Source organism: Pagrus pagrus, assembly GCF_965226575.1.
Source record: "Pagrus pagrus genome assembly, chromosome: 7".
NCBI lineage: Eukaryota > Metazoa > Chordata > Actinopteri > Spariformes > Sparidae > Pagrus > Pagrus pagrus.
The window spans coordinates 23,568,251-23,582,095 of record NC_140191.1 but is presented as its reverse complement, the minus strand read 5'-3'; the positions used below and the strand labels follow the sequence as shown (position 1 = coordinate 23,582,095).

General features: G+C 41.2%; 1 protein-coding gene across 1 annotated transcript; it reads left to right on the top strand.

Moving 5' to 3' along the window:
• On the top strand, positions 1-8,192 carry LOC311259463 (neural cell adhesion molecule 1-like). Its single transcript, XM_084356625.1, has 15 exons — positions 1-416; positions 1,068-1,142; positions 1,283-1,480; positions 1,676-1,813; positions 2,080-2,223; positions 2,405-2,522; positions 3,348-3,502; positions 3,683-3,816; positions 4,029-4,161; positions 4,279-4,446; positions 4,629-4,748; positions 5,156-5,283; positions 5,390-5,558; positions 7,111-7,306; positions 7,414-8,192. Exons 1-15 carry the CDS (start codon positions 353-355, stop codon positions 7,517-7,519), a joined length of 2,046 nt encoding a protein of 681 aa, XP_084212751.1. The 5' UTR covers positions 1-352; the 3' UTR covers positions 7,520-8,192.
• Positions 8,193-13,845: the final 5,653 nt, after the last annotated feature.

Here is a 13,845-nt window from a genome sequence, read left to right as displayed (position 1 = left end):
ATCTGACAATAGGGATGTGAGAGCTTTCCTTTTGCTCCACACCCCTTTCTCGTTTCCTCTCATCTGAGCTGTGCCCCTATATAACCTCTGACGCAGCCTCTCTCCCTATCATAGTTATGTTTGGTGGATGGAAACAACAGGTTTCTGCATATTAGTGCGACACAGAGTTACATATATTTGAGGTTTCTTTGAGTTCAGCAGATTTAAGTTGAGTTTGTAAACTTTATCAGACAAGCATTGAAGCTTTCTGTCCAGCTGTGTTGACAGGAAAACCAAAACATTCAGACTCAACAGACAAAATGCGGCGCTTTGACTTGAAGTCATAAGATTGGCAATCAGCAGCCAGGTGAACATGAAGCAATCAGCTCTGATCCTCAGGACAGCCTTGCTGCTGCTGCTGTTGATGTACAGCACAGGTAAGATCCATGGACATTATTAAGATTTTAGGAAGAAATACAGTGTGGTAATAAAATGTGTTGATATGTTCTGCATGGCTGAAATAATGAGACTGCGAGTTTCCATATCTGAATAAACAGAAAATATAAGGTTATGTTGAATCTGTTGTTGAGATTTTTCACTCTAAAAAGTTCAAGAACACTGACATTTTTGTGAGCTATAAAATGAACTAAGCAGTATAATACACAAACAACACAGTTATTTTGTCACAATGATGAACTCAGGCCCCAAAAGGACAGTGATGGATAAACTTTTTATGTCGGTCCATTTTTTATGCTTAAAAATTACAGTGATGATCACTATGTCTCTAAAATAGCTATGTCTGTTGTGAGGCAGATGTTAAATCAGTCTTTTTTGCTGATAATCTGTTGGGAACACGTACTGGAGAACTAATAGAAATACTGTCATTTCAGGGTGTTGAAGCATGTGGTTCAAAATGTTAGTACAGACCAGTGTTGTAGACCATTAAAAAACATTGTGACAAATATTTATCTAGTTGACCAACGTGTTAGAATAAGTCTGTGGACAAGTTTTTTTTGGACCTACTCCCTTTGTATAAAGCAGAAAAAGGTGCAAAAGAAAATCAAGGCTCTTCTTCTCTCCTCCTCCAGATGCAAAGATGATCGTTACCAGTGGCCAAGGCCAAGATTTTCTGGTGGGAGGACAGATCTTACTGTTGTGTAAAAGTGAGTCATTTCAATTTGACTTGATGGGTTATGAAACTTGACAATGTAAATTAATTGTTTCAGTTTGAACCTCAAGGCCTCCACAGTTATTTTCACTCTGTCTCTCCCTCCTGTCCCCCTCCTCTTCTGTCCTGTCCCAGCTGGGGCAGACGGAGACGTAACGTGGTCCAAGGATGACGAAGAAATCGATGATGAAGAAAAGGTGGTAAAGATGGATGAGACCTCCTCCAAATTGATCATTCAGAAGGCCACAATGTACGACGCGGGCACGTATACCTGTCATTGTGAGTTCGACAGTGGACACAAAGATAAAACTGAGATCCAGCTGTATGTCTATGGTACGTAACAACCGGCTGCATCACATACTTGTTTGGTCAGTTGTTGCTGAACTTGTCCAGTCCAACAGATCTTTTATTTAACTAGAAATCCTAAAAAATTGTATTTTTTAATAAGCCAAACCCTATTAAATTTGATGATAGCACCCATTTTATTGCAGGCAAAATAGTCAACTTAAGCTTCTCCTCTTTTGTCAGAGGGTCCATCATTTGGCCAAACCACCACCTACCACGAGTTTCTGGAGGGCACAGACGGTGTGGTGCCATGCCTGGTGACCGGCCATCCAGCTGTGGATGTTCAGTGGCTCAGAGACAAGCAGGCAATCCCTTCTAATGGTAGGACCAGGACCCTGAACCAGTGTTGGATCTTTAGTAACCATTACAGTGATAAAGTGTGATAACTAATTTGCGTTACATCAAGTATAAGTCTACTGAACGTTTTGGGTGTATACAAACATCCATGTGTTGCAGCAGACAGAGCTCTGCAGTGAGATTTGTCCAGCTGCAGTAACATGGCTGATGAATGGACTTTCATTCAGAAACATAACTGTGTCTCTTTTTCTTTGTCTCTGCCTTCACCTCTTTCACTTCTCTCACTTCAGAGGGACGCCATCTGCATCTGCTGTCTGATAACACACTCCTCATTAAAAATGTGAAAAGAGGGGATGCTGGGACATACGTGTGTGAGGCCCAGATCAGGGGAAGGCCCGTCACAAAAAATGTCTCCGTCTCTGTTGTTGTCAATGGTCAGTATCTCTTTCACATCAAGATCAAATAGTGGCCAAAGATCCCTCCTGGTTCTTGTAACGTAAAACTGAAGGTTATGGTGAGGTACTTCGCAAGACAAACAAATGTTGTATTTGACTTTGATGAATTTGAAGAATACATGAATATACATTTGCCTAAAATACACATTCCCTCCTGCAGCTCCTCCTACTGTGCATCCAAGAGAAGAACAGAAAAAAGTGTTGGCCGGACCAGAAACTAACGTTACCTTGCTGTGTTTGGTGGACGGTCTTCCAAAACCCAACATCAACTGGACCATGTAAGTCCTGACTTGTAAAGAATTGATGCAACAAATTGTATTCCTAAAGCAACATGACTGTTGCAGCATTAAAGCGTCAACACACTCACATGACCTTCGTCAGTTGCAGTTTGGTTAGATTTAGGACAACATTGTGGTTTGTGTTAAAATAACTGCATTATTTCTATAACTTCCATTATAAATCTACCTATGTTACCTCAATAACTTACATTACTGTATGTATGTGATGTCACTTCACTAGGTCAGTAAGTTAAGATAACTTCTGGTTTCACACTGGACACAAACAGCAGTCTCCTGAATCAAAGTCCTGTCATTGTTTAACCCGACCATCCATCCCCGACCTGCTCACTGCTGTCTCTCTTTGTAGTATTTTTCTTCACTTCCTCCTTTTCAGCTGTACTAATTACAACAGCCGCTAGAGGTCACCACAGAACAACAAAAGCAAACGGGTCGTAATAAGCTGCTTTCGTTTTCAACCTATGTGGTCGTTTTTCTGACGAGGACAGCTTGACTTCTATAAGCTTTTGGATTGCAGCTCATTGCTTCTCCTCATTTTAGTCATCTTCAGCTCAGGACAATCTATCATCATCAACACAACTGTGTCATTTTGTGGTGATACATAATCAATAATATCTTGTCTTCGTGCCACTGGGTGGATGGAGGAATATTTACCAGCAGTGTCTTTTCTGGCCTCATTCCTTCTCTTCTCCCCCAAATTGTGTCTGCAAACATCTGGATGACGTCAGACTCTATTTTGAATCCACTTGAGTAACATCTCCACAACATTACTCAAAGTGTATTTTGCTCTGCACTTCCTTCTCCCAGGCCAAACGCGATTGATCCTTCACGTCATCACTTTAACTCAGACCGCAGCCAGCTGACTATAAGGTCTGTTGCCAGGGCCGACTACGGAGAGTACGTCTGCACCGCAACCAACAAGATAGCTGAGAGCAGCGCTACCATCATGCTTCATGTTTTCGGTTGGTTCGGTTCTCTATAAGTTTTTCTGTTAACACCATCATGAAAAATGAAAACCTGCTGTTCAACCATGATGACATGTTACTTTATCCAGTTGTACTATAATGACTCTGGGACTTGTGTCGCTCAGCATGTCTTTACATTTTAGTGAGATGGTTGCTGTTGTGATCATTTTATTTCAGAGGCCCCGGAGGTGTTTGTGTCTGCAGAGCAGCAGAGTGTGTCAGTGGGTGAGCGTGTGTCTGTGTCCTGTAACGTCTCTGGCCATCCTCAGCCTGAGCTACACTGGCTCAACAAGCACAATGGACACACAGTGGTAAGAGTGCATGGACACATACACACACATAGGCAGTTTTGATCATCCCCAGAACAATATGAGCTCTATGACTTGACACACAGCACCCCAGTTAACTCCATGTTACCGTCTAACTTCTATCACTGTTCAGCTATTCCAGCTACATGAAGTTTGAGCTTTTACAGGTCTGTATATATATGATTGAATATTTCCTTTGTGCCTCCCTCTGTCAGGAATCCTCTGGTCGTGTCCGTGTTGTTGACGGTGCGTTGGTGATTGAGGAGGTGATGCCCTCTGATGGTGGACTGTATTCCTGCATGGCTGTCAGCACCTCTGGAAATGCATCAAGAGATGTTGCAATACACAGTAAGAAAATAAAAGTAGACTGCATATTTACTTATACTCATCCCTCTAAAGTACATTTTATAATGTTCTAACATTTGTTTTTCCTTCCTTCATTTGCTCCTCCCTTCTGACCCACAGCCCAGCCCGGCCCGCCTCACTACCTGTCAGTCTCACCTGGACCATCCTCAGTCCTCTTCTCCCTCAAAACTCTGCCCATCAGTGGAGGAAGACCGATCACACATTTTGTTCTACAGTGGAGGCAAAGTGCAGCAGAACAGTGGGAGAAAGCCATGGTCCCAGCTTCAGGTAAAACCTTTGCTTTTCAAAGAGGCTTTGCAGTTGTCAGTCATGACTCAGGAGAAAACTGTCATTGAATCATTTATATTTTAAACTGCTTATATCAAACACTTGATTCTGTCACAAATACCTAAGTAACATTTAAAAGTGCACATGAGCTGATGTTGTTTCTTTCTGTGTTTGCTCTGTAGATGCTTTAGCTATCACCAGCCTCAAGCAGTACACATTGTACACAGTGCGTTTGGCTGCCATGAATGCAGCGGGAGTGGGACAGTTCTCAGACACAAACAATGTCCGCACACTGGGAATACGTAAGTGCTACACACATCGAACCCATACTTCTCGATGTGTGTGAAGCACTAACTGAATTATACAATGCACAGTATGTGTACGTCCAAGTATTCATGCTAGTGTGCAATATGTCTAGCAAGCAATCTGCCTTCCGTCTCATCTACCATTGCTCATTTTTTTCCCATCATCTGCCATCTGATGTTCATTCCCGATGCTGATGACACCGTGTAATCTTCTGTCATCCATCCTCAGAGGGTAAAGTACACACAGTGATCTACTAAACTATGAAACAATAAACAGACATCTTCAGTCTGTATGGAGCCTATGTGGTGGAAATTCTTATGTGGAAGTGAATATATGTAAAAATATTAGTTATTATTGTTCATGGTCATCAGTTCTTATCATCCTCTCTGTCTTCTGTCTGCAGGTGAACCAGATAGTCCAGTTTTGTCGGTTGATGAGATGAAAGTAGAAAACAACTCCTTCTCTGTTCCTGTTAAACAGAGTGATGATGGTGGAAGTCCTCTGCAGCACTTTAACATACGATACAGACAGGTAAGAGAAGAGACAGTGTGAGTCAGTCTGTGTATGTGAATGACTCTTCTTTGGTCTTGTTTGTTGTCTAACTTTCATCCTTCACTCCTCTTTTATGCTCTCTCAGGATAAAGAGGGGGCTGAGTGGAAAGAGATGCAGCTGTCGCCCCGTACCGACTCTATCTCCCTTAAGGAACTGTCTTTTGGGTCAGGCTATCAACTGGAGGTCATAGCTATCAATACGAATGGTTCTTCCCTCCCTTCCACGTTCAACTTCACTATTGGAGAACAGCCTGGTATGTGTCCCCCCGATTCCCCACACCAAACACTTGAGCCTGTTAGCCAGGAAATGTGGCATAAACTGTTAAAGATGCAATATGTCAGAATTGGCCTCCTGTCAAATTCATACTCAAAAAACCAGGGTAACCACTAACTGCTGCTTACTGTAGCTGGCATTAGCTCAATCATCCAGTGCAGCGGTCCCCAACCTTTTTTGCACCACGGACCAGTTTCATGTAAGACATTATTTCACGGACCGGCACTGTGGGGTATTACACGGAAATAAAATCATACATCGAGCATAATAATAATAATAATAATAATTTCTCTGCAACGAGAAGGTCCCACCTAGTGATGATGGGAGACAATGACACGTTTGTGGTCCTTATGTCCAGTCTACTCTGTAACTTTGTTTTGGTTGCTGTCACTGCAGAAAACCCCGCTTCACAAAGATAGGATGTGGGAAATGAAAGCAGTGTTTTCATTGCTTTTGTGGCGATCTCTAGATATTCTTCCTTGATTTTAATCCAAAGCGCTGGCAGATTTGCAGTTGACTTGAACATACTTTTAAGGCCACCGTTATTTGCAAGGTCCAGCAGTTGATCCTCTTCCAGCACGGACATGCTCGATGCACCAGGCATCTTTACAAATGGGTCGTGGATCCATTCCTCCGCCTCTGTCTTTTGCTTCTGTCTTTTGCTTCTGTCCTTCTTGTTCGCGTTTTTTTCTTTCAAAAAACTCTAAAGGCTTGTCTTTAAATGCAGGGTGCTTGGTCTCCATGTGCCGAAGCAGTTTTGACGGCTTCATTGCCTTATTTGACAGCCTATCGCCACATATTATGAAGAGAGGGCTTGGTGCATCAGAATCACCTGTGGATAAACCTGTATTTTAAGTGTGACTCCTGATATTTTCTATTAAATGTAGATCTTTTTCTTGGCAGTCGTAGGCTCTTCTTCTGCCTCATCATTGGGCCTTTTCCCCATTGCAAAGTAGCTCTCCAAAGACCTTTGTTTTCTACTCATTTTAGCTAGCTTGTGGGCTTAATTTTTTTGGTATAACTTCACTGAAACAGGAACGTGTCAAGCGCGTCAAGAGGAACAGACGGATGTAATTAAAAGAGAATCCGTTTTTTCAAAACTTTTCAAAATCTTTCAGAGTGTAATCATCAATAAAACGGAAATAAAATTAATTATTTATTGTTTCTGTGCGGCCTGGTACCAAATGACCAGTTTACCGCCCGGTGGTTGGGGACCACTTATCTAGTGGTCCGAACTGTGAGCTTGGTGCTCCAGGGGAGTGTTGGCATTTACACCGCTAGCAGATGAGGCTGCTTTGCTCACTGGTTAGCATGCTAACTTAAGTAGCTATCCCTGCAACATAATACGTATATAGACATCATACATTTTAAACTTTTAGCTATTTCTTCACAGTTTGTTAATAATTCTAATTCATTTTTGTTTTCAACTAAGATTCTTACATTTTGAGTGCTGACACAAATAAATGACCTTTACTCAAAATTGTTTCCTACTAATACTTCATCATCTTGACTCTCTCATCTCTCCCTCAAAGTGAGCAGCCGCAGTATGACTAAAGGCAGTGTGATCGGCATCGTCATGGTCATCTTCCTGGTGGTGTTCCTGGTAGTAGACGCCACCTGCTGCTATAGAAATCACTGCAGTCTGCTCATGTCTATCGCTGTGAAACTCTTTGGATACAAAGTCCCAGGCCTGAAAATGATTGAAGACGAAGATGGAACCACTAATGAGTAAGTTGGAGTTGGTAAATCATTTCACAAAATAGAAAAAATACAGCCTTTTGTGACGATCATCAAGTTGTTATCATCATAATTCAAACCTTCATGTGTGTTTGCAGAGAAGTGAAGTTGAAGGGTATATCCACTCTGAGAAGCAGTACAGCGGGGGTTCAGACTAAGGAGGGTGGGCAGCTCACAGAGGTCACCTCTGGCCTCCCTCACTAAACACAAGTATGTTCATTTGTTTCCTGTCACTCTGATATCCAAGAAAGATCCATCCATAGACAAAATCCTGCAGACGCCTCGCTTGTCATGCTGCAAATTATTATTTCCCTATCCAAAAGTCGTATCTTATCTTAAAGTAATGCAGTTACAATTTTAATGTTCCAAGCATTTTTAAACAATTCCAACACCCGTACAAACCCTGTCCATGCTTCCATAAATACTTTTCCAAAGTCAATGTGACCAAATTTGTGTCAGTGGTCATCCTCCACATGCAGAGCTGTTGGCTAAATGAATAACTGACTCTGCTCATACATACTGATATCATTATGCCATGAAACAGAAAGACATTGAAGACTTTCATGTTGAAGTCCAAAACAATGTACTTATGAGAAAAATATGACGATGGACATCTCCAAGATATAAAGACAGTCAACAACTATGTTTGAATAAAGTATAATGCTCACTGTTCATTCAGACCCAAGATCCAATGGATACCACACAGTAAATTATCAACTGACTCTACTTTGAACTATGAACTATGTTTGGTTAAGATTTATTTGTTAAACTGTGTTACACTTACACACAACTGATAACACTGACCTACACAATTTACTGTCTTTTTTGTTATAGTTGTTCAGTTAACACAATAAATTATTTTGTTAAGTACCTGCAATCTTGGTGTGGTCTCCCATGTTTTGTCTGACCCAGAGCTGAATCATGACACAGTTTAGTGTTTTATACCAATATCTCATTGATGAATTGTTTCTTTCCCACAGGAAAATACAGCCAGATAGAGACCTGCACCACGCCAAAGTGTGAGCTTTTCTTATGAGAACCTCCTTTAAAATACATAATAATAATAATAATAATAATAATAGGCAACATGTAAAACATATACACACAGCAAAATGGACTAATGCTCAAAGCTATTTTATATTTAAAGTCATATTATTGCTTACAGTAATCACATACGTTCAAATGACGATGTTTCAAGTCAAATATTCTTCTGTTCTGTTTCCTGACTTCATTATTAGTAGTGTTTTGATGTTGTTGTAATATTGTATTGAACACTGTACATGGTTGTACATACTAATGTTGTCACATCATTGTGCTTGATAAAAGCATGAACTGTGAATCAGCTTTATGTGATTTGTGCTCACCAAATGAATGTTTGTTTTCTTCTTTTAGCAGCATCTCGTCATGACATACAGTAAAATCATTAACATAGAATGGAAAATGTTTTGGTTTTTAGTGGCTGCACAAATAATGTTAATAAATGTATTATGTTTTTATTTGCTGTAGATTTCACACCATGTCCAACATTTTTATGAATCCTGCTCCAAGACCACTGCTGCTAAATGATCAGGAGGGGGCGCTGCAGTGCACAAAATTCTATTGAGCAGTTTTACATGTACCCAAATTGAAGACCCCAAAGTCTATCCTGTAGCGCCACCATCAGGACAAACTTAACACTGATGGAGCTCCACTCTTGGTAACTAGCTCAGCGTAGATAAACCATTACAGTAGGAAGTCTAATTTTATTCATATTCAGCTACAAAGACCTTCTAGAGGACAGACCTGCAGTCAACATAAAGTCCAAACAAACATGAAATTTGAAAACAGAGGTCAGACTTTGTTTTGTGATCAATAAGTCATAACCTAATCATTCCAAGGCACACTGATTTGCAATAATTAAAAAGCTTTTATTAAAAAGTGTGTAAATTATGAAACAAACAAACAATAACAAAAGGGATGCAGCTAAATTGAATGAGACAAAGAGGATCAGGTCCGTAAGAAGAATGAGTGGTGTCTAGATGGAGAAGGAGGGTGGCTTTATTGCAGTGTATTGGATGGATAGAAGTAGATACGTTTCCCATAGAGATCCATAAAAAGGTTTTTCCATTGTGCAAAGTTAGTGTTATTCTTTGATTTCCAGCTCATGAGGATAGTTTTTTTGGCGGTGGTTAGGATTATGAAGAGTAATTTATTGTTCGCTGTGTGACAGAGAACGTTTCCAGCTCTTCGTCTCCGAGGCCTCTGCATACTTGAGAGGGTACAGTGTCCAGTGTGGATCCTCTAGTCGAGCGGACAGCGGCTACATTCCTGAGTCTCCTGGATGATTGTCGCTCTGGTCCAAGTCTCTCAGACTGGAGGGGTTGTTGCTCAGAGCTGAGACCAGAGAAGCGCAGCCCTCCTCTGTGATCAGACAGCCTGACATCCTGCAAACACACAAAACAATACACGTCACATCATCTGAATCTGTTTTATCATTTATCCTGCTCACAAGGTTTTTTTTATTAATGCTAACATTGACTTCCTGTTGCTGCCTCACAAGGAAAGCCCCACCAGTAAACTATTGTAAGGGTGTTATTGCGAAGCAGCCACTGCCTCCTGTGGCCTTTGATTGTTCACTCCACTCCAATGCTACTCCCTCAAACATCAGCAGCAAGAAGCTGCCGTACACCAGGGCCCCCTCCTGAAGCCAGGCAAAGACAGGGGCCTAGGCATGCTTGATTTTACCCTATGGGGGATCAATGAAGGTAGATCTTATCTGATTTGATCGTATCTTATTGCAGACTGGTTCAAGAGACATACAGTAGAATGGTACCGTTAGTGGGTGAGGATGGGAACCTGGTGTGAGAGGTGGAGTGGTACCAACTAGATATAGTTGGGCTCTCCTCAAGGTTGGTTGTGAAATTAAACTCCTTCAGTGGGACTGGAGTCAATGGTTGTTCAGGGTGGTACAGTTGGTTTGTTGACTACCGCTTGAATCCTCAAGTTTTGCATTTTGGTCCTTTGGTGCCAGAAATGACCATAATTGGACAAGAGAGTAGAGCTGGGGAGAAGTGAGGTGGACCTGACAGAGAACCTGAGGACATGATACACACACAACTATACTGGCAACCTGACTGCACCTGGCAATATTGTGCAATTTGCTGCTCACAAAGCTAACTTCCACAGTTCAAGTTAAATTTTATGGCTAAGTATTAAAGTAATCTTATTTACACAGGTTACCAGCCCAGCAGGACCAGGCACCATTAGCACAGCAAACTTTAAGATATCACATCAACACTAGTGCTACCTTATTAGCTTGGTTATCAAGGTGCATCTGTAATTCACGTAGGCTAAGCTGTGATATTAATCACGGTGCTAATTTTGGCTAAACTAACTAAGCAGCCTTAAGACAAAATGAACAAACGTTAGAACGCTGTTTAGCTGAACAAGACATATTCAGGAGATGTTGGTTGAATTCTATTTTGCTGCTTCATTCTCCTGGTATTTCTTCTTTTTTAAAGTATTTTTTGGCCTTATCATGGCTTTATTGAGATTATTGAGTGTGATAGATGACAAGAAATGGGATGAGAGAGGGGGGGGTGACATGCAGCAAATGGCCATAGGTCGGACTCAAACCTTTGGTCACGCGCTCTACCAACTGAGTAGCTCAGTTGGTAGAGCGCGTGACCAAAGGTTTGAGTCAGGGTCGCCCCGGGTCCTGGTATTTCTAATGCTGTCTCGATGTCATACTGCCGTTACTTATGGGGACACTACTGAGCCATCGTTATTGTTATTAGTAACACCCATGCTTATCTTAATATGAAAAACCTAACTGTTGCATGAGAAAAGCCTATTGCCTTTAAAAGAATAGATGTTATTAAGCTTTTTACTCCTTTTTTCATAGATTACTTACAGTGCAGCGGTAATTGGACCAAATAGTATTCAAATGAGGATAGGGGTGGATGGGAGTTTAGGAGCTGAACAGCCTTGGGAACAAAGGTTGCTCTCCTCCTCTGTGTCCTGCAGCCCGGGCAGTGCTCCATGCCTTCCTGAGGGGAGCCACTCAAACGCTGGGAACAGAGCGTGGGAGGGGTCCTGAAGGATCCTGCATGCTGTCGTCAGTGTTTGCTGCTCGCACAGGGTGGAAAGTGCTCTGACCGGCAGTCCAATGATTTTAGAGCAGACTTTGACTGTGCTCTGCAGGCGTGTCCTGTTTTGCAGACTTATGGAGTGGAACCAGCAGGTGATGGAGAAGGTGATGACACTCTCTATGGAGTAATAAAATGTCAGAAGAATGTTCTTATTGACCCCAAAAGTGTTGAGCTTCCTCAGAGATACTGCCACTGCTGGCATCTCCTGAGGATCTCCTCAGTGTTGGAGTGCCCAGGTATTTGTACTCTTCCACAATCTCTAGATTCCTCCCATGGATTGTGCTGACAGCAGCTGTGGCCAGCTACCTCTGCTTGCTGGAAACGGTCACCACCATCTCTTTGGTCTTCTCCGAGTTTAACTCCAGGCAGGAGTTATCACACCACTCCACAAACTCATGCAGCACTGAGCTGTGGTGATGTGAGGGGCCTGAGAGCAGGGACAGGAGAACTGTGTCATCTGCGTACTTTACCAGATGACAGGCTGGATGGGTGGACCTGCAGTCATTGGTGTAGAGGATGAAGAGCAGAGATGAGAGGACTCAGCCCTGAGGGGAGCCTGTAGAGGTGACCAGGACGCCAGAGAAGGTGTTATTGACCAGCATCCTCTGTGATCTGCTGGTCAGGAAGTCTGTAATTCACAGGATCATTTCATGCCATTTCAAAAGCCTTGATTTATATATTTCTACACACCAGTGACATTACTAAGTTTTGAATGGATTAAAGTGTTTATAGTCTATTTTTGTTGTCTGAACAAACAGACTAGGTATACAAAGTCTTACATTTAAAATGATTGGATGTATTCGACACTCAAAACTTTTGTAATCACAGAGTGTGGGCTGTTTTTAAATGTTTTTCAGCATTGAGAAAATGCAGAAGCAGAATTGGTGTTACTGTGGAAGTTTAATGTCAGCAGCACAATTGTGGACGTGTTTATTTTGGCATTCTGCATGTCCGTATCCATAAGAAAAATTTCACCCTTTTTGTGAGAGAGGAAAAAACAATGGCCTGATCTCAGATTCCTCTGGGGGGCTGTCTGTCCTGCTTTAGCCTGGAGGGAGAGAAAGAGTAAGAAAAAGAGAGGAGGTAAACAGAAAGTAACTTTTACGTAACTTCGCTATACATTTTTGAGGACAGGTTTATTACATGTGTCTAACTGTAGCAAGGACACTGTTAGATATTGTGTCCAGTCAGTAAATCATGAAATTCTTGCTCCAGGAAAGAACAAGGAGCAGCTCTGGCTTCTAACCCCATGAAGAAACAACTGGGCCAACAGAGCTGGAAGATGCTGCTGTATCAAGTAGTATTGGACTGAATGACAGGGACAAGTCTAAAGTGGCTGAAGATCTCACTTAGTTGTACTTTGTAAACCGCATGTTCAGTGAAAACCATGAGGCGTCAACCATGAACATGTTTTTTCTCTGCAGTCAATGTTTCCGCTATGTGACGATATAAAAACATTAGTTTTGTACACAACTCTTTGTTACTTTCTTCCTTAAAGAGGCCAGATAGCACTGTGATGTATTATTGTGAATACTAACATCATCAGAGTAATGAATAGATCATGTCTGTAATATTATAAATAAACATCTTACTAATCATATCTTACATGTACAGAGGGCTTTACAAAAAACATTCAAAACACCACAGTGTTCACACTGTATATATCTGAGCCTGATCACATCACTGTTCACACTGTCCCCCCCAAAACATACATACATGCTATAGTATTTGTATTCGCTTATGTTTTTTGTAATTTTGGTACTTTACATGTATGCTCTTGACTGTTGCAATATTTAGTCTTCATTTTTATGCACCAGACACTGAGACAAATTCCTTTTTAAATTTTGTAAACTTTGCAATAAATGGCAAAACATGAAAGGCTTTTGTGTTGACAATATCTGGTATGAAACATTAAAACCTGCTGGAAGACTTTTTGTGCCAGCTTTACTCGAATGTGGGTTGTTCTCAGAATTATATACATCCAGAAGTCATATTTAGCACTTATTGTATTTGTGTGAAAGAAAAAAATGCAACAATGCAACTGAGAAATGTTGAATAAATTGGTCAATAAATATGAAGGTAAGTAACTATTTCATTATTTATTTTATTTTATTTACAATTTTAACAACTTGCAACAATGAATTTACATAGAAACAAGCAAAATATATAAGACAAATAGCAAAAAGTGTTTGAACTAAACATTGAGAAAGGGTGAAATACTGCCCCTATTCATTTGAAGCAGGTGATCGGGAATTAAAAATAGCTCCTTTAAAGTAGGGATGTGAGAGCAATGCTTTCTCCTCCACACCCCTTTCTCGTTTCCTCTCATCTGAGCTGTGCCCCTATATAACCTCTGACTCAGCCTCTCTCCCTATCATAGTTATGTTTGGTGGATGGAAA